We start from the raw sequence: 27,314 nt of genomic DNA on the forward strand, positions 1-27,314 counted from the left end.
AATATGTTTGGATGGACTTCTCCTTTAAAAACCCAATATTTTTTTTTACATATCCAAATTTAGACACATGCAGTTTAGCTTTGTCATATATACAATCATATATCAATTAATCTGCCGATCAAATACTCCACTATCTTGACTTATCAAGGGTTTCTTTTCAACTTTTTTCTCCATTCCAAACTGTTCAGACACTCATAAACTTCTTGTGTATATTTGACATCCCTACGTAGCTACACTAATTTATAATGCTGATAACTGCGGCTTTACAAACATCGAAACAGAGTCTACAGCTGGAAACATCTGTTTTAATTATAGACTGCAAGATATGTCATGTTGCCTCACCCCCACCCCAAGCCTGCTCTACGGGTTCACTGATGTGTAAGAGTGTCCCAGCATACAGACTATTTTAACTATTACTTCAGAGACCATTTTTGTCAATCAGCACTTCCAACCTATGCTTATCTGATTGGTGGCGGTGGACAAGGCATTGACGCTGGTTTTAGGGTGTGACTCCAAAAATCAATTTGATAGAGCTAATTGTACCATACCCTGAGTACAGCTACACATTTACCCACAGGTGTTCAATACTATTCCAAGGTGTATGATATTACGAATTAAGTCACTATATCTAAGTTGCAGCTAATGCGTCTTTAAGATTTTGGGATGGAGAAAAAAATTACCATGAACCTTTGATGATGCAAGATAGTAGTCCAGGAGAATCTATTCAATATTCCACCATACACTACTGACCTTCACGTTTGTTAGTTCATTGTGGAGTTGATCTTTGTCTTGTAAAATTTGAGTTTTTTCAAGCTGAAGTGAAGTAAATATCTATGGTTAGTAAAATTTATCCTCTTTTTCGTCTCACATTTTTCTGTGTTTATTGATATAGGGTTTCTTTACAGCACCCTAATAACTCAGCAATGTGCAGTTCAATTGACAGCAAACTGTGAATTTCAATGTCTGCCACTGGGGGCGCTAGCACACTGCCCTGTCCACTAGGGAGCCTTGTTAAGAATGACAAGCATGATAGGATGGAAACTACATCGATCTACAAAGTACCATACGGCTGTCTTATGTTCCATTACAAGAGTATGAGTGTCACTTCAACAATACCCCATATTTTAACTCAATGTGTTTCATTCATGTTTTTAAAACATAGCCACAAGATATTATGAAAAGTTATTCAGCATAATGTATTAATATAACTACTTCCATTAAATTGCTAGCATCCACATTTCACCATGCCACATTACAAATCCCATCTCACAACTTTTAAACTTACAACATGTCAACATCTCATGCTCAGAGTCATTACCACAAAGTTCTACATTTATCAAAGTTTTACCGTATTTTCGCATCAAGAAATTACATGCGCAAGCAATTCACATGCAAGTTGTCTTTCATCAACTTATTTCATGGGTAAGAATTAGAGATGACTGCTGTGATGGATACCTTAGGTACCCTGATCATTGACATGGACAATATGAGGATGGATGTGACAGAGTAATAACAATAGCTATGATTGTGTCATATGGGTATCCTTATAGGAGTCGAGTCACACAGGATTATAGGTATGGTTTGGTGATAATGAGACATGGTGATCTTGGACATATCTTGGGAATGTGATTATCATCAGGAAGCAAGGGTATGAATAGGTGACAATGTGCAGCACTGGATGATAATGGGTAGAAAGTATCTCTGATCACTGAGATAGCCTTGGTTGACTGCCTGACCATGGGTTTGTGTTGCTAACGATTAGTATGAGTGGCAGACCATTAGTATGGCTGGCTGACCATGGGGATGATTGGCTGACCATGGGTATGACTGGGTAACCATGGGTATGACTTCCTGAGGATGGATGTGACTGGGTGAAGATGGGTAGCACTTGACGATGATAGATCTGATCACAAGATAGTCTTAGTTGACTGGCCAATCATGGATATGACTGGCTGACCATGGATATGACTGGCCGACGATGGGCATGACTGGGTGAAGATAGATCTGATTACTCACATAGCCTTGATTGAACAGTGTTGTTACTGGTTGCCATGGGACATACTGGTAGTCATTGAAATTACTGGTAGTTGTGGGTATGTGTATCATTGCTATAATGGTGGCTGCTACATGGTGATCATGAATATGAATGGGTGATGGATGGATGAAATAATGGGTCTTGTCCCTAACACAACAATAGATCGGTTGTCTCTTCCAAGATGCATCACACATCTCATACAATCCCATGTATTCTATATGGGTTTCCATGGGTATGGTACCCTGGGTTTATCAGTAAAACCCTTCTCTGTTGTTGTTGGTGTTTAGTCTTTGTTCTATAAAATCATTCACAATTAAAGAGATCAACACGTCTTTCCATCATTTCACAATGCGAAGGTTATGTCAAACATAATGAAGACAAAACAAGCCTAAACATAACAATCTAAGTGATGTCGTCTCATGCAATGCATCTTGGAACCAGAAAATCGACTATGGTGGCTGTGATTGTGACCATCTGGGTGGATTTATGGACATGGTTGACATGGGTGTGAGAAATACATGTGTACAAAATGTAGATGTACAAAGAATTACTGTTATCACTAAAGCATTGTACAGAAGGATTTAACATTAACTCCACCATCATTCACATGTCCATATAGGGACCAAAACGGAGTAGATACATTATTATTAAACATGCACAGTTTCAAGCATCATGATACAGAGCCAAACGGTTTATAGCAATGAATGACAAAAGTTGCAAGGGGTGATAATTATTAGCAAAAACAGCTCTCAGGAAAACAAACACATCATAAATACACATTTAATATCATAATAGTAGTAACATCATTGATACATTGTGACCAACACAAATATTTGTAATAAAAAGTAAAAAACACAGGACAAACGATGTGACAACTATTTTACTTTCCCACTTTGTACAGGTACGCAATGTTAAGTTACATTTTATGTAGATGTGATATGACTTATTTCTTACACTTATTTAAAATATCTTAATATATTTTAGCGACAACTCCTAACCTATAACCTATACCATACAATTTAGCACTATTGGTAAGTTTTATCCAAATATGGTAATGTTCCCAAATGACCAAATAAGGTCAATACAGATTTTACCAAATAAGGCAATGTTCACAAATAACCATATAACCATTGTACGGTCAATATCACTATGACCGTATAACATTCATTCATTACCAAATAAGGTATATATCGATATGACTATATAAGGTAACATTTACTAATGACCAAATAATGTGTATTTAGATATGACAAAATATGGTTATGTTCCATTATACAATGAAATAATGTAAATATAGACTGACCAAATATGGTTATATTCAGTTATACAACCAAATAAGGTAGATATAAATTTGACCAAATATGGTTATGTTTAATTAAACAACCAAATAAGGTAGATATAGATATGACCATATAAGGTATCTTCTAGCCTTTAAAACTGTAAACTAACAATTTCACTGCACTCCTTGACATCTGAAGAAGAACACTACAACTTGTAGAAGTCTCCTTACATGCAAATAGTTTCTGTAAAATATAGTAAATCTATGACTATCAAACTAAATAACTTACTTTTTCACTTTGTGACGGATCTTAGCATGTTTATGTATATGATTATCAAAAGACTATGATGTACGGGGATGAAAATTTTACTATACCTGATATTGTAATATTCTATCATTTAACTCAGCAATTTTCTTTTGTGAATCAACTGCGTCATTCTGTAAGGAACAAAAATGGAGTCAGATAAGAAATTTAAAGTATACACACTGGCACTCACGCAGTATGGGGTTCTGTTATTATTGAGCGTACATATGTTTATCCAAAACAACAAATTTCTGTAAAACTGACACTTTGCGATCACGCACTTACATGTAGAATGAATGATCGCGTCCTCATTTGCATCATTTGCATGCAGGTATGCAATAATATAATTGTATTGCACTGCAGTAATCTCTGGTACTGTACATATATAATCATTTCTTCTTCTTTTTTAAAAAGAAAAAGAATATCAAGAAACATTGAGAGAATTAGTAGGGAAAGAGTGTTAACCTTATATTGATCTGCTTTTGTTTCAAGGTGGTTGTTGTTGTCCAGTAGTTTTTGTTTTTCACTCTATGAGACACAAAGAGACAAAGTCAAGATAAGTACAGTGGTTATAAAAGATACCGAGATTATGGTTAGTAGTGTAAGTGACACCCAGTATTCTCTCAACACAAACAACAGACGGTGGAGTTATTAGACTGAAAGATGGGCCATTGGGAGAGATCTTCTCATCCTGTCCACACGCATGCCTGATGGAGGTCTGTACTGTATGATAGCTGTTCTGCAACAAAATGTTGTTGCATCCAATCATATCACTCCACATTTCAGTTTATTGACAGTTACATCCTGCATGCATATTTGTACACACTTCATCCTTTTTGGAACTAATACAAAGTAGTCATCAAATCTACCCCTTTAAATTGCACTAGCTACTTCTTCAATGTATTTTTAAAAACTGTTTTGGTAGTTTGACATAACGACTTACTCGCTGATATCAGATCATGGACAATGGAACCTGTTACTAACAGGGAAAGTAAACAACTGAATTGGATTAATAACACTTGACACAGCATGTTGGAAGTACAGAAATTGTATTACATTCCATCACTTGATAAGAACAGTTTTATGTCCTCTTTACATTCACATTCACAAACAAATGTCCAGTTCCCCTGGCATTTCATGCACACATAAAGAGGCCATAAAACTCTTCATATCAAACAATGGTGTGTAATGCAAGTCTCTGCTCTTCCAACATGCTCAGCCAAGTTTTATTAAGCCAATTCATTTCAATTCATTTACTTTCCCTGTTTGTAACAGGTTCTGTTTGTCCACAGTCTGATGTCAGCAGTTATATCATACATCCTGATCAGTAAGGAATCACCTCAGGGTAAACATATTTGTATAGCTGTACACATATTAAACAAGGTAAAATAAATCCAACCAATTTGGGTCTGCAACAAACAATAAGCATCCCAAATGAGATCACAATTTCGCTTGTTTCTGTACTACTTATGTTTAATATTTATCTTTAAATAAAATGCACGTTGTCTATTTTTTGGTAGTTTGACAACTGACAACATATTTTTTGTTCTTTACAGATACAGATAGTGCAGGTTTAAAAGGGGCTAAAAAGAACACAATACTTAAAGTGAAATCACAGGATGAGAACCACTACTCTATAATGGTACAAGGGGCTTACACATATTATCACATAGCATAAAATTTTGTCAATATCATTGGACTCTATATACTAACTGATACTATGAATATAAAAGTATCAATACATGACATACATACATAATATAATAATTATGTTAACATTTTCAATAAAATATACACATGAATATGAAAGTTTATTTTAAAAGCAAATGTAAGTTATCAAATTTAGTGGTAGTTATTGGGTACTACAGCATAGCCATGACAGACAATGTACACATGATGTAAAGATATGTAAACAAATGAGCAGCACTTTTAGAAGTGTGAGTACATAGACCCTCCATCACTGGTGGTGGTGGAAGGTTTATGGTCAGTATTAGTATTACAACATCCTGGTAAAATCAAGTCACCATATTATAATTGATTGATTGATTGATTGACTGACTGATTGATTGATTGACTGATATATTTACTAACTGTCTATGTCAGTATTAGTATTACAAAATCATGGTCAAATCAAGTCTCCATATTATGATTGATTGATTGATTGATTGATTGATTGATTGACTGACTGACTGACTGACTGACTGACTGACTGACTGACTGACTGACTGATTGTCTCAGTCTGTCTGTCTCTCTCTCTCTCTCTCTCTCTGTCTAATAAGGCAATTATTCGCACACGTGTTAGAAGAATATTTTAGCTGAAATAATTGTATCCATTTATTCCGATCAAGATAAACCAATGTTAGCAGTCACAATTTTATTAAAAAGTTGTTTATCTTGATTGGGATAAATCAGGAAAGTACTGTGTAAGTTTTTATCCAAACTAGGATAATTATCCTGATGTGGAGATGATTCCTGACGGTTCAATGTAATATACGATATTTTTCAATGATTTCTAAAAATCTTGTACATCACATTATAGGCATAAGTATACTGTAAGTATAACCTGTATTGATCATAATATTTCTAAAGTTGTGAATGATAATAATATCCACTAGACAAGAGTGAAACCCCATGGTATATCAACTTATGTGTGATTAGAGTTATACCATGCACAAGCCAGGTTATTGCCTTTGAACAGAAAATATGGAGTATATACCCTGGTTGTTCAACACCATGACAACCAGTGTCTATGTTCTGCGGTACTCAAAATATGAGTCAACACATTCTAAATCGCCATTATTTTTCCTGATTTTCATAAATTATGCTTGAGGAAGTATAATTATATTATTTCCTAATATTTTATTTCATTCAGTCAGAAAATATTTGTGACCTAAGGGGCCTTGACAGTACTTGTCTAGCAACTTGTAATGACAAGGCCCCTTAGGTCACTCATATTTTCCTCAGCTGAACGAAGAAAAACGTTGGGGAATAATATCTAAATATGCTTTGGGGTCAAACCACATTGAACTTTTCTATATAGAAGCTGTAAACAACAGTACGATGCCATCTAATGATCATGTCATTATCAATCAAGTGAATCGCTATAATTGAGATTGTCATCGGTTCAGCGATCAAAGCACTCCAGAATTAATTACAATCGGTGGAAATTACTATCCATCTATACATCTATAATGTCATCTCATTGACCTTCATTTCAAATCAAATTAAGAATTGTCTTCTGTAGCCTCAGTCATTTGCATCATGTCTCTATCTGATATGTTTTTGGCAGAGTGTGCGAAAGTTGGGGTTGATGACCACTTGAACTTGAAGCGGCACAAATATATCTACTTTAAAGGGGCACAAGCTGAGATTAAAGTTGTTTGGACATAGTGTATACTGCATATTTATAAGGTACTCACAGTACTGTACTTACTGGAATACACTTAGCCATCATTTGCAATTCACTGAACTCAAATCTTCCAACCGGATTGTTTATGGGTTATATCTTAATACTAGGTTTGAGTTCAGTCAATTACAAGTGATGCTTAAGTATGTACAATAATGTGAGTACCTTTTAAATATGCAGTAAAGACTACGCCTAAACTCAGACATATAAACTTGACCTTGTGCCCCTTTCAGTATAAAGCTTGGCGTCTTTTTAGTTAAGGCCTAATAAAAAATATTGTGTGGTTCCGGTTACGCTCAATTTTAGAATATGTAGGGTGGGTAGATTTTTTATTTTATTTTATTATAAATCTTTTTCAGTGTGAGTGTCTAGTTCAGGTTTTCCATTGTTTTCCAAATGGTCTCTGTGTTATTTATTTCATCCTATCAGATGTACAGCCATTACAGATTGGAAGAACAGTTTTATTTTGTCTTTTTAAGTTGATGTCAGTTTCCGCATCCACTATTTTCTCGTGAGACTTTTTGCGATTATATTATTTTTTTCCTCAAATATGTAAAAAAGAAAAGAAAAAAAAGTTTAGGGTCGGCAGTGAAAAACTAGGTGGGATCAGGTAACCGGAACCAAACAATTACTTTTTTAGGGCTAAACTCAAGTTGTGCCCCTTTTACTAAAGCTTGGTGTCTTTTTAGTTAAACTCCACAATGCGTAAAGAATTTGACTACACAGGTACAGGTATTCAACTTTCTGTAAATCACAAATTATCACAACCCCTACAACGATTATTGTTGACAAAATAGCGATCAAAGAAAACAAGCTAGCCTATTTATCAATTACCACAACTCAGCTAGCAATGCAATATAGCTTGTTTTAATTAATATGGCATGCTCTAACGATTACCATCTTCAGGCAAAACTCTCAACAGTCAATTCAGCATATCAATTATTTAATTAAACATTTCCTTTAAACACAGATATCAATTATCAATGTTATTCACAAACTTTTTACACGAAGGATTTAACCGTAGGAATACCTTTACTTACAATTAAAACGTGTGTGATATTTATTTATTATTTAATTTGATATTTTTGTGTCCTATAAGCTAGAGGGCTGGATGTGGCTCTTTTTTGGTAATTTCATTTAAGTACTGCATAATTTGATAAGTCCACATAGGACACCTTAATATATAATATCATCAGTTGCTGAAGTCTCGGGGCTTTTTTCTCTCATTATTTGAATGGAATTTTATTTTGACACAAGTGTGTTCTTTTGTGTGTGAAATCATAGACCCTCCACCCAGGAGGCGGAGGGTCTATGGTGAAATAGCAACCTACGTGAGTGATTGTGAACACAGACGGGTAAACACAATGTTGTAAACCATAGGCCTCATTACAGCACTGTCCAAAATGTACCAGCCAGTTCGTTACTTCAGCCGAAGTGTGTTCTGGCTTGCGAGAATGCGTGAACACTAAGCCTGTGTACTTGCTCAAATCTCTGGGCTTTTCTCGCTCTTTTTTGTATACATATTTTTAACACAATTGTTTTCTTTTTGTGTGAAATAGTGACCTGAGTATAACGTGAGTGCAAATAGTCAGGTGAACACTAAGGGAGACCAGTACTAGTAACTGGGGGAAAAGAAATCTCCTAAGGGACTGTTGCCAATCTATATACTAGATGAGTGTTTTTGTTAAGGTTGGAGAACCCCAGTAACAGATAGAGGAAATCTAATAAAACTGACTATTCACATAGTTGGAAGGCTGATGAAAATAAGGCCAAGAATGAGAGAACCAAGCCCTTGATAGCACCTTTGCACTATCTGACCTGTGGTCCCTTTCAAAGTTAGCAGAATTGCCCAAGGGTCTACATATACATTGTACTATCATTTGTTTAGGATCCCTTGTAAAGTGTAGATTTTATCTCCTTATCGATCTAAGCAAAATCATTGTATACTCATCAATTGTATTCAGTATTATGGTTCAAATATACAGTCACTTAAAGGGATGGGACACTGTATGAATTCACTTTTAAAACTTGGAAGTTGGAAGTTAAACAAGATCAAATACATTGTTTTCATTCGATCAGGGTGTGTTGACATCTATTTCAACCTACGCAGAAGTGACATATAAGCCTTATTTGTGAACTTCCATTGAATGTGCTGTCAATGTCTTGTATTGTTGAACAATAACAATAACTTGTCGCTAAATGTCACAAATTAGCATATCTGCAGGGCTCTCAACCAATCACGATATGAGATTCGTGACAGGTGACATATAATTTTCTATAAATGAGGTTTTTGGTCTAGAGCTGATATTGATAACATAGCAATTAATATCTTCTCTCTCAATCTTCACTGAGAATGAGATAGAGTTCACACCATCAAATTCAACGCAAATCAAGCAAGTATTATGCTTACATGTGCCATGTCACATGAAATGAATGATCTGTGATGACATAATGAAAGTGCATAATTAATGTAATCATGCAAGTTGTAGCCATTGAATACAATTACTGCATACAGCATTAGGCAATTATTAAAGCATTTAATTTGCATAGCGTTTTATTTATGGAAAAGTCCACTGAAGCCGGGTGGCGTGGACTGTACATGTATGATGGAATTTGGTTAAATGAATAAAGGTAATAGGTTCCAACCTCTATGGCTTTGATTTGAGAATCAAGGTCTTCCTTTAGTTTAGACAACATAGCATTACTTGTATGGCTGTTGTTGGCATTACGCTATAAGGATATAAAATAAGGAGTCATTGTACATAACTATGCCAAAACTACTGCTGCTTCTTAGCATTTGGATTAGTAGACTTTCACTAAGTATTATTGATGCTGAAACAAACAGGAATGTAAAACAACTGTAATTTTGACACATAAGTCCAAATCTACCCTAAGTCTCGTCATCATTATTTCAATAAAATAAACAATAATTAGAACATGGTTATAATTACCTAGTCTAAAATCAAAAGATTATCTGTCTGTCTGTCTGTCTGTCTGTCTGTCTGTCTATCTATGCCTGTCTGTCTGTATATATGTCTGTCTCTCCCTTTCTCTGACTTGTTGACTCTGTCTCTGTCTCTCTGTCTCTCTGTCTGTCTCTATCTGTCTGTCTGTCTGTCTATGTCTCTCTCTCTCTCTCTCTCTCTCTCTCTGTCTCTCTGTCTGTCTGTCTGTCTGTCTGTCTGTCTGTCTGTCTGTCTCTCTCTCTCTCTCTCTCTCTCTCTCTCTCTCTCTCTGTCTCTCTGTCTCTCTGTCTCTCTGTCTCTCTCTCTCTCTCTCTCTCTCTCTCTCTCTCTCTCTCTCTCTCTCTCTCTCTCTCTCTCTCTCTCTCTCTGGGTCTGTGTCTGTATCTGTATCTCGCTCTTTGTCTGGCTATGTCTGTGTAGTCTTTTTCTTACACTTTTCTCTTAAAATGATAAATGTATTCTCTCATTCTGAATAATTTAAATACAGGCACAAAAAAGAGATAAAAAATAGCATCACACCTATAAATTATACTTATAGTTGTCAAGTATGGCCAGTAAGTTGTCAATTAATGTCGAGAGAATAACTATTTTGTATGCAACAGGTGGTTTGCACTTTTATTCAACATTAACTATAAATCATTTGTCTATGACCACACATGCTGTGTGTCCTATATACTGTTATTCTAGAAATAAAAAGTCCATCATTTTATGATCAATTCTCAATTACAACTGCTGACAACATACAATGGACAACAGAACCTGTTACAAACTGGGAATTTAAATGACTGAACTGGATTATTAACACATGGCACAGCATGTTGGAAGTATACAGTGACTTTTATCACTTTTCATAATTTTATAAGAACAGTTGTATGACCTCTTTGCATAATAGTTCATGTTCACAGACAAATTAGAAGTTCCCCTGGTATTTCATGCACACAAAAAGAGGCCGTAAAACTTCTTATATGAAATGTAATACAAGCCTCTGCTGTTCCAACCTGCTGTGCCAAGTGTTATTAATCAATCAATCAATCAATCAATCAAATTCATTCGTTCACTTTCCTTATCACAGGTTCCTTTCATCCACGGTTTGATGTTGGCAGTTGTATTTCCGTTTGTACCAAATCATCTATTTTCATCAGTAGAGTACAAATTACTTGACTATAAAATAAATACATGTTGTGTGTTCTATATACAGTTTCTTCCCATTAGGTTGACCCTATTTTTTTCTGTTTCTCATTCACCCGCCTCTAATATTTTGTGAAACAGCACCCTCTCTGGCAAGAATAAGCAAGTGTCCGGACTGTTGACATCGTCTACAGTCATGGCGGCGGCAACAACACTTGCTCATGCACAAACAGAGAATTTCTTTGTATGGCCAAGTATGTAGAGAAGCTGGAAAAGGGCTTGTTACTTGGAATCCAATAACACCTGACTGACCCATAGTTGCCATCAAAGTAATGAGAAACATTTCTTAAAATACAGTCACCCTTATATGTTCCTACATATATTGACCAAGTTCACACACGCAACACTTGCAGCAACAGCCCACTATAGTGTGAATTTTGTCAAAGATGTGTGTACTTTTTATACTTATTTACTGGTTTTATTATATCTATCACAGAAATCCTTTTACTATTATTCCTCATTTATCTAATTCCTTTATTTCAAGGTTACTATATCTAAAATTTGTCTACCAGAATGAAGATATTGTTCAAGAATGAATGGGTGGGGTAGGGGGGGTAGTGTAATATTGAATCTGTAAATGTCACCTGCACTATGAATGTTTGTCCATCACAACGAAGATATTGTAGAGGAATTAAAGGGTGGGGTATGTAGGTAGCATAATTTGTTGCACATTATCTGCTTTATGCATGATAGTCTGCTAAAATAAAAGAGATTGTGTGTGGGTGGGGGAGGGGGAAGGGGAGGGTAATGCACCATCGAAATCGCCTATACATTACATCCCAGAATTTTGAAATAATTAATCAGTATATTGTTTGCCTTTACCTGTGCATCTCTGAGCTGTACTGCCAAGTCTTCATGTATTTCTCGTAGCCTACTTGCCTCTTCTTGTAAAGATCCTATTTGATCTGATTGTAAAAAAAATCAAAATGTATCCATTAAAGGAATAACCCTTGTACACGATGATGTAATTATTTACAGTTCGATAGGTGATATGAAAGCTACACTGCACAAGTGTAAAGGATAGAGTGGACTTACTACATTGGACACACATTTATTTTTTGAACCCAATTACAGACTTAATTCCTTTGGTGGCTGTGCTTTCTCACGTGCTGCACTGTGTTTTTGGAACAAAATGCCACTGGAGCTTCGACAGACATCCACAGTCAATGCCTTCAGAAAAAACCTTAAAACATACTTATTCGGGAAAGTTTTCAATATATAACTGTACAGCGCCTGTGAACTTTAATTCGTATAGGTTACAGGTGCTCTATAAATTTTTTGACTGATTGATTGATTGATTGATAGATTGACTACACAATAAATACAAAATATGACCAAACTAGGGAGTCTGTTTTAAAATATATAATCAAACTAGGGAGTCAGTTACAAAATGTGATCAACCTAGGGGTCAGTTACAAAAATATAATCAAACTAGGCAGCCATTGCTAGTATACTCAAAGTAGGGAGTCGGTTACAAAATACAATCAACCTAGGGAGTCACTGTTAAAAACATAACCAAGCTAGGGAGTCAATTGCAAAATATAATCAACCTAGGGATTCATTGTTATATACTATAATCAAACTGGAGAGTTAATGCTACAAAATACATTAAAACTACAGAGTCATTGTTGTTAGTTTTGGACTGAGATCAGTACTGGATCCCCTAACTTAGACCAGATTTGTACCATCAACGATTGCATCAGTGGACACCTACATGTTTATTATCTTCAAATAAAACAGTCATCAATATTTATGGTCTGCTATATTGCATATGCATGTCTGCAGGCTTTCATGAAACAATGCATGTAAATAGCACGGTCCTACACTGAACAATGAGTGAGGAACAAGTTTCAATTCACTGTTGACACAATGTGTGTCTATGGCAAGGACCCCCACTGAACAATGAATGATTAACAAGTTTCAATTCACTGTTGACACAATGCGTGTCTATGGCAAGAACCTCCACTGAACAATGAATGACGAACAAGTTTCAATTCACTGTTGACACAATGTGTGTCTATAGCAAGGACCTCCACTGAACAATGAATGAGAAACAAGTTTCAATTCACTGTTGACACAATACATGTCTATGGCAAGAACCTACATTAAGCAATGAATGAGGAACAAATTTCAACTTCGCAATCAAGCGTATTGTGACATAAGGTCATGATATAACCATTAAAAGCCATAATTTTCAATTATGTATCAAGATTATACATTCCTCTCCTTACCTTGTAAATTTTTAATGTGTAACTCTTTATCTCGATGTACTTGTTGTAATTCTATTTCTTTTTCAGACTGTACTCTCCTGTGGTCTTCTTCTAAGTCATTATATTTCGACTGTAATTTAGATAGATCTTCTTTTACATCCTCATGTTCATTCTGTTAAAATATTATATAACATGCACTTTGTTAAAGGTTGTTTCGTCACTCGATGTATTAACACTCTAAGTGGCATGTGTGTATCCGTGTGTGTGTATGTATGTGTATATATATATATCACATGTTTATGTTAGTATAAAGAGTACTCTGGAAACCTGAATACACACACACACACACACACACACACACACACACACACACACACACACACACACACACACACACACACACACACACACACACATGCACGCACATACGCACGCACACAGGCACACACGCACGTACACAGGCACACACACACACACACACATACACACACACACACACACACACACACACACACACACACACATATACAGACAGACACAGAACTGTTATATCCACTACTCAACATATCTACTCACCTCTAACATTTTACGTTTATTGTCTAATGAATTAAATCTCCTCAAAGCTTCTTGCTGTCAACAAATCACAGTGAAACAATGTTGATCATCAGACAAAACAACAACACTACTTCTAACTAAAAGACCTGGACTGACTATTCAGAATCAGATCAAATATCCATGCTATGACTCAGGGATTGAAACATAGCCCTTTAAATGCAAGAACCTGAAGTGAACAGACTGCACTCATAGGATTAGAATCCCAGGTTCTCACATTACAGTTATCTTATCAGTGAAGTCATAACCAGGATAGAATTACTCAGAGATTACATAGGATTTAGAGCCTAGAAAGGTCAGCAATAAGCCTGAGTGTACAGTACCTTTCTTTTTAATCATACTTTATGACAATTTGAAATTGTGCTTTTTATAATTAGTATATTTTAGAAGAATTTTGGTATTCCTAATATCAGCACAAGAGTTACACAACAAACCCTTACACTTACAAAATATTTCCAAAATGGCTGAACACATGTCAAGAGCAGTAGGACTCTTTACTAGATCTCAAAGTTTAGCAAGTAACCAAGACGTTATTTTGTCACCCCAAATCATGTATAACAAAATATATTACATTACGTAGTAAAAATCGGATTATTTTAGGTGTTATACCATGTTGCCCCTGACAATGTGACCTGGTTTGAGTGTGAATTTGAGTAAATTTATATGTGAAAATATGAGATGGTGAGAGATGCAGTTGTATAATGAATATCATCAAATCATCACCACAAAAGGAGACATCCTATGAGTAGGACTGATCAACGTACATTCTCTATGTTATGTCAATTTCTCTACAGCGACTTTCAGTAATGTGTATGTACAGTGGGGTTTTTTGGGGGGGGTTTTTTGGGTTTTTTTTGTTTGTTTGTTTGTTTGGTTTTTTTTTGGGGGGGGGGGGGGGGGTTGGAACTTACCTTTTCTTTATTTAATGTATCTTGTGTATCTGAAGAAAAATGTAAAAAAACAAAACAAAGATTACTTCAAAAAAACATTAAAAAAGTAGAGAAACACATAAAATACACTAGATGGCAGAGTGGTGAACAGATAGTCCTGGACGTAACTGAGCCAAAACGCCCTCATCCTCATTCACAAGTATCACTGCCATCTAGTGGTGAACAATAATCACTATCAGTTTGTTCTGATGAAGGGCAAGGGTTATGGCAGGTGATGCCATTCATACAAGGGGACAGTGTAACAATATACAAGTTGCTGAAATGTAGACATGAAAAACGTAACTTGGTTGTGGATCACCAAACATTTTTCTAGTTATTCTGTTTACTGATTGTATACATTTGTAAGGTGGGAAACAAAATAACTGTGTGTTTCCAATAACATGGCCTAAAAAAATATGGTAGATAGGTCAAGATTTGATTTTATTTCATCGTTTTGATTATTTTTATTTGAATAGTATTGCTTCAACTCAACAAATTATGAAATGTCGGTCAGAATACACCTTCTGTGAAAGTTTGATGAAATATGTAGACATTGGTGGGGAAAGAAAACAGATGTACATGAAGGTCAAAAAGACAAGTAATTTCTTATCGTTTTGTTTTAAATGTTTAAAAAAGGTTTAGGGTCGGCAGCTTAAATTAGGATCGGTCAGGTTATTGGAAACACACAATTACTTTTTATTTCATTTGCCTAATTATTCACAACTTACCTTCTTTTGTCTTTTTATGTTCATTTTTCTCTTTCTGTAATGATTTTTCAAGTCTTGATCTGTGTTCATATACAACTGAAACAGAACAAATAAAATAAATATTTCATAAAAATAATCCTATCAAGTTCAATAACTATTTATCTAACTGTACTACTGTAATATAAAACTTTAAGTTTTAAGAAGAGAAGGAGTAATAGCTACATGTACTAAAATACCGTTTACAACTTACAATAAATGTTAGCGTAAACGTGTATGTCCCCACAGGATGTAACTGACTGATTGATTGATTGATTGATTTGATGATAGATCATTTGATTGATTTAATATGGATTGATTGATTGATTGATTGATTGATTGATTGATTGATTGATTGATTGATTGATTGATTGATTGATTGATTGATCGATCCATCCATCCATCAATAAATCGGTTGGTTCTTACATATTACTGAATCAGATTTTTCGTAATATTTATACTGTAGAACAGGACAGTATGGATTTCAGGCTACAAATAGCCATGCTATACTGTAGAACAGGACAGTATGGATTCCAGGCTACAAATAGCCATGCTATACTGTAGAACAGGACAGCATGGATTCCAGGCTACAAATAGCCATGCTATACTGTAGAACAGGACAGTATGGATTCCAGGCTACAAATAGCCATGCTATACTGTAGAACAGGACAGTATGGATTCCAGGCTACAAATAGCCATGTTATACTGTAGAACAGGACAGCATGGATTCCATGCTACTAACAGCCATTACTATAATGCATTCTAGAACAGGACAGTATGGATTCCAGGCTACAAATAGCCATTACTATAATACAGGACAGATTGAAATCTGTAATGGTTGTGGTGACAGCATTCATACAAAGTTACAGTGTAACAATATGATGTTGACTTGTTAACATATGGCATGAGATGGGATGACGGAAGTCAGCTTACAATAATGTCACTACATTGAAAAGTAACACTATATATACCATAGTACTAGCTGTATAAACAATGCTACAATCACATCAATCATGTCACACCTGTAACAAAATATGATGAATCATTTTAATACTGAAATATTGAAGTATGTATACAGGTTGCATGTTAGACATATTACAGCGTACAAATCTCACATATGTTAAAACGAGCCAACAATGCTGGTAATCTTGTCTGCACGATTGGCTATTATTACCCTGGTACAGTGGTAGTTGAGCCTTTGGTTTTCTAAAAAAAGACACAAACTAAAACTATTGTTGCAACATGGTGATACAACAGTGATAATTAAGCTGCTGATTTAATTCTAGTCTCAGTAGGGCGGCATCTCTGAAAACTAGTTTATTTAGAGTTCCATGAACATGCAGTGCTGTTTTGGGACTTCCAATGTTTACACTATAATGTTGATCACAGGGTGATTAGAATCACACAACAGAAAAACTGACATTATCACCCACTTGTATAATCTACCACATTGAAGAACAGTAGATTTAGTTTGCACCTATCTTAGTAAACTGAAAGCTTGATTACAAGTGGTGTATAACTATACGCTTTCTGTATTATGTACAAATGTACCTTTTTCACAGAAACCTATGCTAGTGTTATTGTTGAGTATGACCTGTTTCCGTGTCAGTTCAGCTCAATAAAGAGGATATTTGTCTAAATATCTTGACTTCTGGGTCATGGGTAACAAATGAGATGCTGCTTCCTCATTTACTAATTGGTACATGTACATGTAATTTGAAGTTGTCATGTGCATCATTAGGGACGATGTACAAGTTCTGCTTGTAGACAGAGTAAGTTGAATCTCTGATTGAGAACAGAGTCATCCCGACCAGATATATCTGACACTGTACTCAAGTCAGAACCACCTCAGACTAAGAAAACAGCAGCCAATCTATGAACTGCATTTGTAGAATTGACTGAATCTGTGACTCTGTTGTACTCAAATACATGCCTCTGAGAAAGGCTAAAAAAATCAAATAATTTGATGAACACCCCTCACAACCTTCTCTCCATGTACAAGTACTCTGTATAGATTATATTAGGAATAGGACACTGATTTAAGCCCCGTAAGTGTAGGACCTCCTACCTCAGGTAGGCCTCGGTTTATATCTACAAATACATATAGGAAGGTTACAACGTAGTTGTCACACAATCCCTCCTGACCCCGCCCTGACCCACTCCAGAAAATATACGTTGTGATGTAATGAAACTTTGTTTATCTTATTTTGACCCACAATTTAAGTGGGTCAATTTAATTTTTTGTCACAGTTAAAGACAGAACAAAGTTGTCGCGAGTCGTCAATCAGGCGGGAAGGATTATTGGTTCAAAGCAGAAACAATTATCCGAACTCTACCACCAGTCACTGAAACGAAAAGCTGTTCAAATTTTCAAGGATCAAAAACACCCACTACATAACCAGTTCCAAACTTTACCGTCAGGTCGGCGACTCAAAGTTCCCCTCGCAAGGAAAAATTGCTACAAAAAGTCTTTTATCCCATCTGCTATTTCTATTTTAAACCGTGGATTCACTGATTTGTAATAACTGTGTTTGGATTTTAGTACTGTATATATTTCCATAGACCTACATAGTATTGTTGTACATTTGTCTGTCTGGTTGTATGTTGTCTGTGATAGTGTTTTTATTCGTATTGGGATTTCTGAAATGCCAGAAGGAAATTTTCCATTATATGTTTTTAATTTAATGGACAATAAAGTTTTTGAATTGAATTGAATTGAATTTTTTTTTTACTTTGCGTAAACGACAGCGAAGAAACCATAATTATCGACTGAATAAAGTCGAAGAAAACTGCATATTTATATGTTGGGTTTCAGTGTTACAACATGGTCAGGAGACTTTCTGGACAGAATGCGTCCACACAACATAAAGGACGAAGTCAGGACGATTTCAGGAAACCTCTCGGTGGTGTCCTAAATTTCGGTTTCAGAGGGGGTTTCAGGACTGGTTTAGGATGTGTTTTCGTCTACACAGGCCTAAAACTATAATGAATCCTCTGAGGTAGGGTTTTTAGTGCCGTGTAGATGGTTATCATGGGGCTAGCGATGATAGACAGTAGGAGAACTCTGTAGTTATGCTTTCAGTACACATCACATAATATATTGAGTTATATACACTGTAGAAGGGCACAGTTGAGTGTCTGGCTTAATCATAGACCCTCCACCCATGGGTTAATCAACCATTTGTCCTCAGTCAATAGGAATGAACTTTCAAAGAATGCACCAGATTACATTACATAGTTACATAATACAGATTATAGGTGTGGACAGTAAATGAATACAGAAACAGCTTGGATTTCAGAATAGTCTCATCTCTTGTCAATGATTTTAGTAACTGATTTCAACGTTTACCAACACAATCTACAAATCTACATCAAGTTAATATTTAGTTTATAAAATACCGATAGAATACTTAGAAATATACTATTCATAATCATAGTACATACATGGAATTATACTTCCGTGTAGCCTACCTGTAGACTTGAAGGACTATCGCTACTACACTATTCTGCTATCCTAACTGATATTTTGACTTTGGAATTTTCCTTCCAAGTCTACTCAGACTCCTCGAACAGGTGCAAAAAGTTTGTTATTTATTGTGTTACAAACAAGAACTTGGCATATGTTGCTTCACATTGATTTTTCAAGTAGGATGCCATGATAAAATTGTTCTATAAATTGAAGCTATGAATCATAAAATTGTTTGATAAATTAAAAATCCAACCAAATCCTGACTACTTTAAGTGTAGTAGTAGATAGAATCTGTGTGAGGAGAGTTCCCCAGGAATTACTCCCCCCTATTTGCCCATATGTATATGTGCTGCCCTTTGGGTAAGCAGGTACATTTTCTAGCCCTTTTGTCTTAACATTGGGTCTGTAGTATTTTTGCAAGGCGAAGAGTCTAAAATGGGGTCCAGCCTACATTATTTTTTATTTTACTAGGTCTATAATGTGGTCCATTCGATTGTCTTTCACCAAATCATAACTGTGTCATTCATTGCCTCCAAAATATTATCTCCTGAATGCAAGAGTGAAAACTACATTCTGCAAACCACCATTTCCTTATTAATATGGATCTACTAAATATATTTTGGTCTCAAATTTGATCTTCTAAAAACCTGCAATTGTCTAATATATAAAGCAGGGTATTGGTTTATTTCGTCAAAATGGATTTACAATGGGGTTTGCAGTTGGCAGTATTGGCCACACATCCTTACCCGAACTGGCCACTGATACTGCTCAGTAACAGATCAAACAAGGCTATTTTTGATATCTTTGTTATGTTGACCTCATGGCATTTAACCTTGACCCTCATAACCTATAACCTCTCACCCTTGTATCAGCCAGTGAACAATTTCCTATTCACAAGTCCTTGATCTGTTAGTTTTTCATATATCTTTACACAAGATGAATTGATGTGATAAGCAATTGCATACAGTGAATCACTGAATTGACCTACATCATACATATACACTGAAAACTTACATTACAAAGAGGAAATGTGTTCTGTCCAAAAAAAGGTTTGATAAAAGCTCACATTTTTCGGGATTAACCCCTTTAATTAGAACCTTCAAGTATTCACACTTCTTTGTGTGGGAAAGTTATTATGATGATAATTGTTAGCTAAGAAATTTAGCTATCTGACATATTGGCTTAACAGTATAGCCTAGAGACTTGGCTATCTGACTTGACATACTGGCTTGACAGCATAGCCCAGAAACTTGGCTATCTGACTTGACATACTGGCTTGACAGCATAGCCCAGAAACTTGGCTATCTGACTTGACATACTGGCTTGACAGTATAGCCCACAGACTTGGCTATCTGACTTGACATATTGGCTTAACAGTATAGCCCAGAGACTTGGCTATCTGACTTGTCATACTGGCTTGACAGTATAGCCCAGAGACTTGGCTATCTGACTTGACATACTGGCTTGACAGTATAGCCCAGAGACTTGGCTATCTGATTTGACATACTGGCTTGACAGTATAGCCCACAGACTTGGCTATCTGACTTGACATATTGGCTTAACAGTATAGCCCAGAGACTTGGCTATCTGACTTGTCATACTGGCTTGACAGTATAGCCTAGAGACTTGGCTATCTGACTTGACATACTGGCTTGACAGTATAGCCCAGAGACTTGGTTATCTGACTTGACATACTGGCTTGACAGTGTAGCCCAGAGACTTGGCTATCTGACTTGACATACTGGCTTGACAGTATAGACTTGGCTATCTGACTTGACATATTGGCTTGACAGTATAGCCCACAGACTTGGCTATCTGACTTGACATACTGGCTTGACAGTGTAGCCTAGAGACTTGGGTATCTGATTTGACATATTGACTTGACAGTATAGACTTGGCTATCTGACTTGAACATATTGGCTTGACAGTGTAGCCTAGAGACTTGGCTATCTGACTTGACATACTGGTTTGACAGAATACATATGTTCTGGTGATGACATGTTCAAGATTCTATTCATGATTTCACATCACATAAATTTCACTCAATTGCAAAAAAAACCAGCAAATTGAAACTCTTGTTCACCTCCTTGTTCTTATACCAGTACCCTTTCGTCTCATGGGTATTTGCATACATGCACATGTCTCATATTGTTCATCTAATAAATATTCATGATGAGTATTTATTAGATGAACAATACATATTCACATGACTATTTATATGAAGGAAATAAGCACTTAGGAGTCATGAATATTCAATGTTCATTTAATCCATATTCATGTCTGCTAACACCCATGAAGTAATGGTGCATCATTGAAAGAACAAAATAGGTGAAAAATAGTTTCAATTTGGTGTTTCTTGGCAATCGAACACATTTTATGTGATGTGAAATCATGGAATAATGGCTCTTTAAGAATCCAAAATTTATATTAAAAAAATATCTTTATCTCCTGAAGCTGCTTCTTTAAATACTATTCTAGGAAAGGAATTGACAGAAATTGGAATCTCAGGGGAGATGTTAACATTTATCTCACCCCAATTAGGGCAATTCTGCACTACCAGTGCCAATTTGTCAAAACCTTTTCATAGAGGGCAACCCTTATGGCTCAAGCTAATCACTCAATTGTTCACATCGATACTTGTAAATGAACACAGTCAATGTACTCATATTGAAATTATCTGCATATTTCATAATACAATATATATGGTTCCCATGGCAACAAAGTGTCAACACTTGAGTATGCCACTTAATATTAATAATTCAAAGCAATTATGACTGATTTTGCATGTTTTTCTTGACAGTACAACTGTGCAGCATTTAGTTTTAACTAAAGAACATTATTATGTATTACATATATGCACCAGAGATTACTTGCACCAGTGCACATCTGCAATGTATACTAGAGGTATTTGCAATGTAGTGCTATAAGAACATTATTGTATCTGTATATGCATTTCTTTCACTCACACATTCATTCAAGAATTCAAGAATCTGAAGAACATGCATTCTAGTTTATTGTTAGCCTTCCAGTCTGACCTTGCACACCATGTCATGGGTACAAAGTCAGCTGTTTATATAATGTGATACTAGTATCATTGGACCACTTGTTATGAGGACAGTTCAATACTATTCAAGTATGTGCATTAGAGTTGACACTGTCAATATACAAGAATATTATACATCACCTGTGATGCCCTTCTATTTTTAGCCCAGACGATTGACTGTCCAACTAGATAATGTCATTCATCATAACAGTCAGAATACATACATGTCATGTCAGATACATGTAGCTAAGGGGCGAGATCAATAGTTCAATGTACAATAAAAAACAAATTCTTTTAGTTTGGCCACAGACCTCCCCATTCCCTTTCTAACTAAATTGACCAAAATTGAATATGTTTCAGACAGCACAATCAATTTCAAATCAGTATGTAGTATATGTTATGACATGTATACAAAGCTAATATGTAGTGTGGAAAAAAATAGTTCTTTTGTTGACGCTTTATTTTTGCGCCATGCACTTACTATAGTGAAAAGTCTTCTATTTCTCAGTTTGACAGCATTATATTTTGGGGTACAAACAGATCCAATAAAAGTAAAATCATGTTTGTAGGATGATGACTAAAATGGTTCAACCCCCATCTCCACACCCAAACTGGCCAAAGTAACAAAATTTAGTCTTTTTATCCTATATTGAACTATTGATCTCATCCCTAAGTCCAGACTATTCTATGTTAGTTCTGCCTTCAAATTCTTTTCAGTATTCAACATATCTTTTATTTTTTGTACAAATCAATTCTCGTGTTTACAACAACTGGCATTTATGTCGAAATAATAATAATAATGAATAATAATGTTCGGTTCTTATATAGCGCTTTCCCACACCGTGCTCAAAGCGCTTTACAATTTTATTACCCCTGGCTCGGATCAGAACGGCACAACGGCCCTTTAGTCTTCCTCAACTCCCCGGGGAGCATACAATCCATTGCAGCCATTTAAGCGCATAGGATTAAAGCCTTCACATTGCAACCTACATCCTACCAGGTCCCCAATTATACAGCTGGGTTGACTGAAGCACAGTCGTGGTTCAAATCTTGCCCAAGGACTTTAGCCACTCAGAAACAAACAGCAAGCAGCGACAGGGCTCGAACCTGCAACCTGTAGATTCCAAGCCAGTCACGCTAACCATTCACCCATCATGACTCCACGTGAAATGAGCCAAGTAACACAATAATGAACTGAAGTTAAGGATCTTCGCTTTCAAATTTACTTAGTGTTCTCTAGACATATCATTACCTTAACTATTTCAACAAATCAAATAGTTTGTTTGCTAAAACTGACCTCATACATGTCTGTACAAGCCAATGAGGCTATGAGTTTTTGCTTTCAAATTTACTGTGTTCTAGACATATCTCGTGTTATCTGTGACTTCTTCACTACAAATCAACTCTTTTGTTTACTAAAACTGATCTTCAATAATGTCTAACTGACTCAAGTAACAGATCCATGAAAATACATTAACCCCCCCCCCCACCATTCCAGCAAACCAACAGAAATCAATTGACATATCAACATGTATTTACATGCAAATTAGATATGAGAAAATCCTGAGAACACTATAAATGATGGACATACATGTAAAATGTTGCCATGGTTTCATAATCCTCGTATAGCTTGTAAAATCAGGTAAAAAGAAAGAAAGAAACAGACAGACATACAGACAGACAGAGACAGACAGACAAAAACAGACAGACAGACAGACAGACAGACAGACAAAGAGAGAAAGAAAGGGATGGATGGATGGAGACAGACAGACAGACCCTACTAACAAAAGTTACATAATTTAGTAAAATACCTGTAGCTCAGCATATGACAGCAGAGCAACACAACATATCTTACAGTCTACTAAGAAACTGACTTCTAGTGGTGTTATTATCTTTAAGTGACTGGTTTGAATAGATTACCACTACACAACAAGAACTTAGAAGGCACTGAGTATCTAGGCTAAATTCCTATGGGACTCAAGTAGATTTTACCATGGAGGTAGGAAGGGCTACTTCTACGTCCACGATTTCACCTACTTACCACATGTAACAAAACAAGACCCACTTTGTATACACAAGGTGAAAGAATGGTCAATGAGCCTTTGTAATACTAATTACATATTAATTTATGCAGATTATTCTATTCATGTTTAATACATTAGCATACAACATTGTCATCACTCTATTGGCCAGTGATTGCTGGAAGCAATTTTGATGAAAATCTGATGAACAATTCTACAATTTCCTAGACATTATGAAAATAATTTTAAAAAAGAACCTAGACTTGCTAAAGTCTCTGGGCTTTTTTTCATACTTTATATGAATATATTTTTTTAAACACTTCTTTTGTGTGAAATAATAACCCGATCAAGTCCATGTATTGTAAAATACAATGGCCCTTAATATAATAACAGACTAAGACTCAAAACATTTGAAGATTATGAGCCTTAAAAAATCTCTAGGAAGAACCTAATAACTCCAGTAGATTACACCAAGTACTCATTGCCCTCTCAGGCACTGATACAAATACATGTACACATGAATTTGTTAAATTCCAATACATGATAATATTAAGTGCATCATTGTAATTACCATTTCTACATTTTATATGTTCATTAATGAAACCATGTCATCGTAAACTACTGTCCACTATACACCAACACTATATTGTACAACAAGTAACAATGAAGTAAAGCACTTTCACTATGTACTACACTCATTTATAGTATTCATATTACAATGAGTAACACTGAAGTAAAGCACTTTCACTGTGTACTACACTCATTTATAGTATTCATATTACAAGGAGTAACACTGAAGTAAAGCACTTTCACTATGTACTATACTCGTTTATAGCATTCATATCAAGTGTAGAAATATACTGTTTCAATTGGTTTATTTACAAGCCTAGCCTAGGGATTTCTAATGTAGTCAATTAGTAAATAAAACAGCATAATTTTACACTTGATATGGATGCTATGAATGATTGTCGTACATACAGAAAAGGCTTTACTTTGGTGTTATGGGTTGTACCTCTCGTACACTCCCTTTTTGATACCAATTGCCAACCAATGACTGGAATATCTTAACTGTAAAAATTGACAGCACAATGGCTGGAATGACTTGTGTTAATTCCAAAGTACAAGACTCTGAAGTGCAATGCAATGTTGTGGGTTTTGATGTACTACTAGAGTGCTGACTAGGTGACACATATCACTGTCAATATCTGGACCTATGTAAATACACTGTCAAGTCTGTGGACAGCGCAATGTCTTCTTGACATTGTGTAAGAAGAGCCTATGACTCAACAATTTAATTTTATGGAGATTAAATAAAGTCAATAATAATCATAATAAAAGTAGTCTGTATTCAGCTGCAGATTATATTTTGTCGTATTCCTAAAAAAAACCTTCTGAAATATGTCATATTTAAATACTAATTGTGTGCAAATACATAACGTATAACATACAATCTAATAGTCAGCATACACAATGCACATACAGAACGCACGCTACTCACTGAGGATTCAAACATATAAAATATAATCTAGCCCTGCACACACCATGTTTAATTCTATTTCAGCGGCAACAATAGTATTAAAGAAAAATTACAAAAAAGTCAAGACGACTGTTAACAGTCTAAAGAACTAGCTGAAGACTGCAAAAACACAAAATTTTCTAGTGTGAAAATATGTAGGTGTAACAACAGTATACACCCTACTATTATATAGATAACAGCCTGTTGTTATGATTCAATTGAACACTGTAGTAGACTTCACATCATTCACTTTTTTAAAAACTACACTTTACTACATTCATTCCAGTTCAACTATGTGTAACACAAATAGCATATTCTACCAGCTGATTTTAACATTTTGCTGTGAATGGAATCACCAGGGGCCTATAAGCTTCCAAACATTATTTCAAAATACTATTCACAGGGGATGTCATAATATTTCCATTGGTGAATATATTTACATAATTTATCATCCTATGATGAAACTTAATTACATGGTACAGCTATCATTTCAATGCACTGTATATGTTTGATAAAGGTTTTCTTTAATTTATCACATTACATTAAAATATTTTTTACAAATTCAGTTTTTCTATACACTGTTTATTATTTTCACTTGCTTGTGGTAAAGCGACCACCATGTAAAATCATTTTAATTCACGGGATTAAAGTTAAGTTTGTTATTTGTTACATTTTAAGTGGGTGCAAAAATGAAAACTGGATGTCCCAACTGCAGGATATTTTCAGTTTACGAACTATGTTTTGTTTAGAGGCAACCACATCAATAATATTGGCGTGCTTGACGGATAGCGGACGCTACGGCTTTCTCATCGAGTCATTTTTTTTTAAATGGCCACAGGCTTCGCGACAGCTGACCTGCCCTTTGTTTATATTGGGGTTAGGGTAAACAGCACCCGATGTACTACTCTACGCAAACGTTGAAGAATGCAATCACATTGATTCCCTTACCTTGTAACTGTGCAGAAAGTGACTCCTGTTGCTGTTGGTACTGTGCCGCCTTTCCTTCGGCCAACTTCAGTTTCTGGTTTACATCATTAAAAAGGTAAACGCCATATCCGACACAAATAAGTATGCCCAGAAATAATATCGTCTGCCACCAATTCCTGTGTCTCCTGCCGCTAACCATGACTATTCCTTCTCCTCCACCTTTAGAGCTGTACATGCACTAGAGCAATAAAGTCGTCATTTATACAGAGAAGTTCAAAAAGTCATCGCGTACAAAAGTTACACGTTGTCTATCTCACCTCCTCAATATGGCTGCGACCTATATGAGTTTGTTGGTTTATTATAACCTCCAGTGTGAGGACATTCGATGCGCCCGGTCAACTCTATGGGGACGACAATCGAGACACCTCCCATACTCGAAGCCATAGTCAATTACATAAAAAGTAAATAAAACAAAAAAATCATTCACAAGCATAAAATATTAAACGTTTAATAGAAACAATGGCCACGAGAAAACAAAAAAATGTGACATACAGTAATGGAGTTGTCATGGCAACGACATAATGATTCAATACAGGTATAGTTGCAAAGAACCACAGGCACTCGAATCAATCTGTATGATGGGGGGGGGTGTATACATTTTTTTTA

The 27,314-nt window shown here is 35.6% G+C and overlaps 1 protein-coding gene across 1 annotated transcript in view; it reads right to left on the minus strand.

The window, feature by feature from the left end:
* The window catches only part of LOC144451762 (uncharacterized), a 44,800-nt gene extending 17,825 nt beyond the window's left edge, over positions 1 to 26,975 (minus strand). The window contains exons 1-10 of the mRNA XM_078142664.1: positions 26,670 to 26,975; positions 15,658 to 15,732; positions 14,912 to 14,940; positions 13,965 to 14,018; positions 13,410 to 13,560; positions 12,001 to 12,083; positions 9,671 to 9,754; positions 4,084 to 4,146; positions 3,690 to 3,752; positions 751 to 813 (exon numbers count right to left, since the gene is read on the minus strand). Of these exons, the coding sequence (XP_077998790.1) occupies positions 751 to 813; positions 3,690 to 3,752; positions 4,084 to 4,146; positions 9,671 to 9,754; positions 12,001 to 12,083; positions 13,410 to 13,560; positions 13,965 to 14,018; positions 14,912 to 14,940; positions 15,658 to 15,732; positions 26,670 to 26,883 (879 nt within the window). The 5' untranslated portion in view covers positions 26,884 to 26,975. The remainder of the gene's footprint in view (positions 1 to 750; positions 814 to 3,689; positions 3,753 to 4,083; positions 4,147 to 9,670; positions 9,755 to 12,000; positions 12,084 to 13,409; positions 13,561 to 13,964; positions 14,019 to 14,911; positions 14,941 to 15,657; positions 15,733 to 26,669) is intronic.
* Positions 26,976 to 27,314: the final 339 nt, after the last annotated feature.

Source organism: Glandiceps talaboti, chromosome 21 (genome assembly GCF_964340395.1).
Source record: "Glandiceps talaboti chromosome 21, keGlaTala1.1, whole genome shotgun sequence".
Classification (NCBI taxonomy): Eukaryota; Metazoa; Hemichordata; class Enteropneusta; family Spengelidae; genus Glandiceps; species Glandiceps talaboti.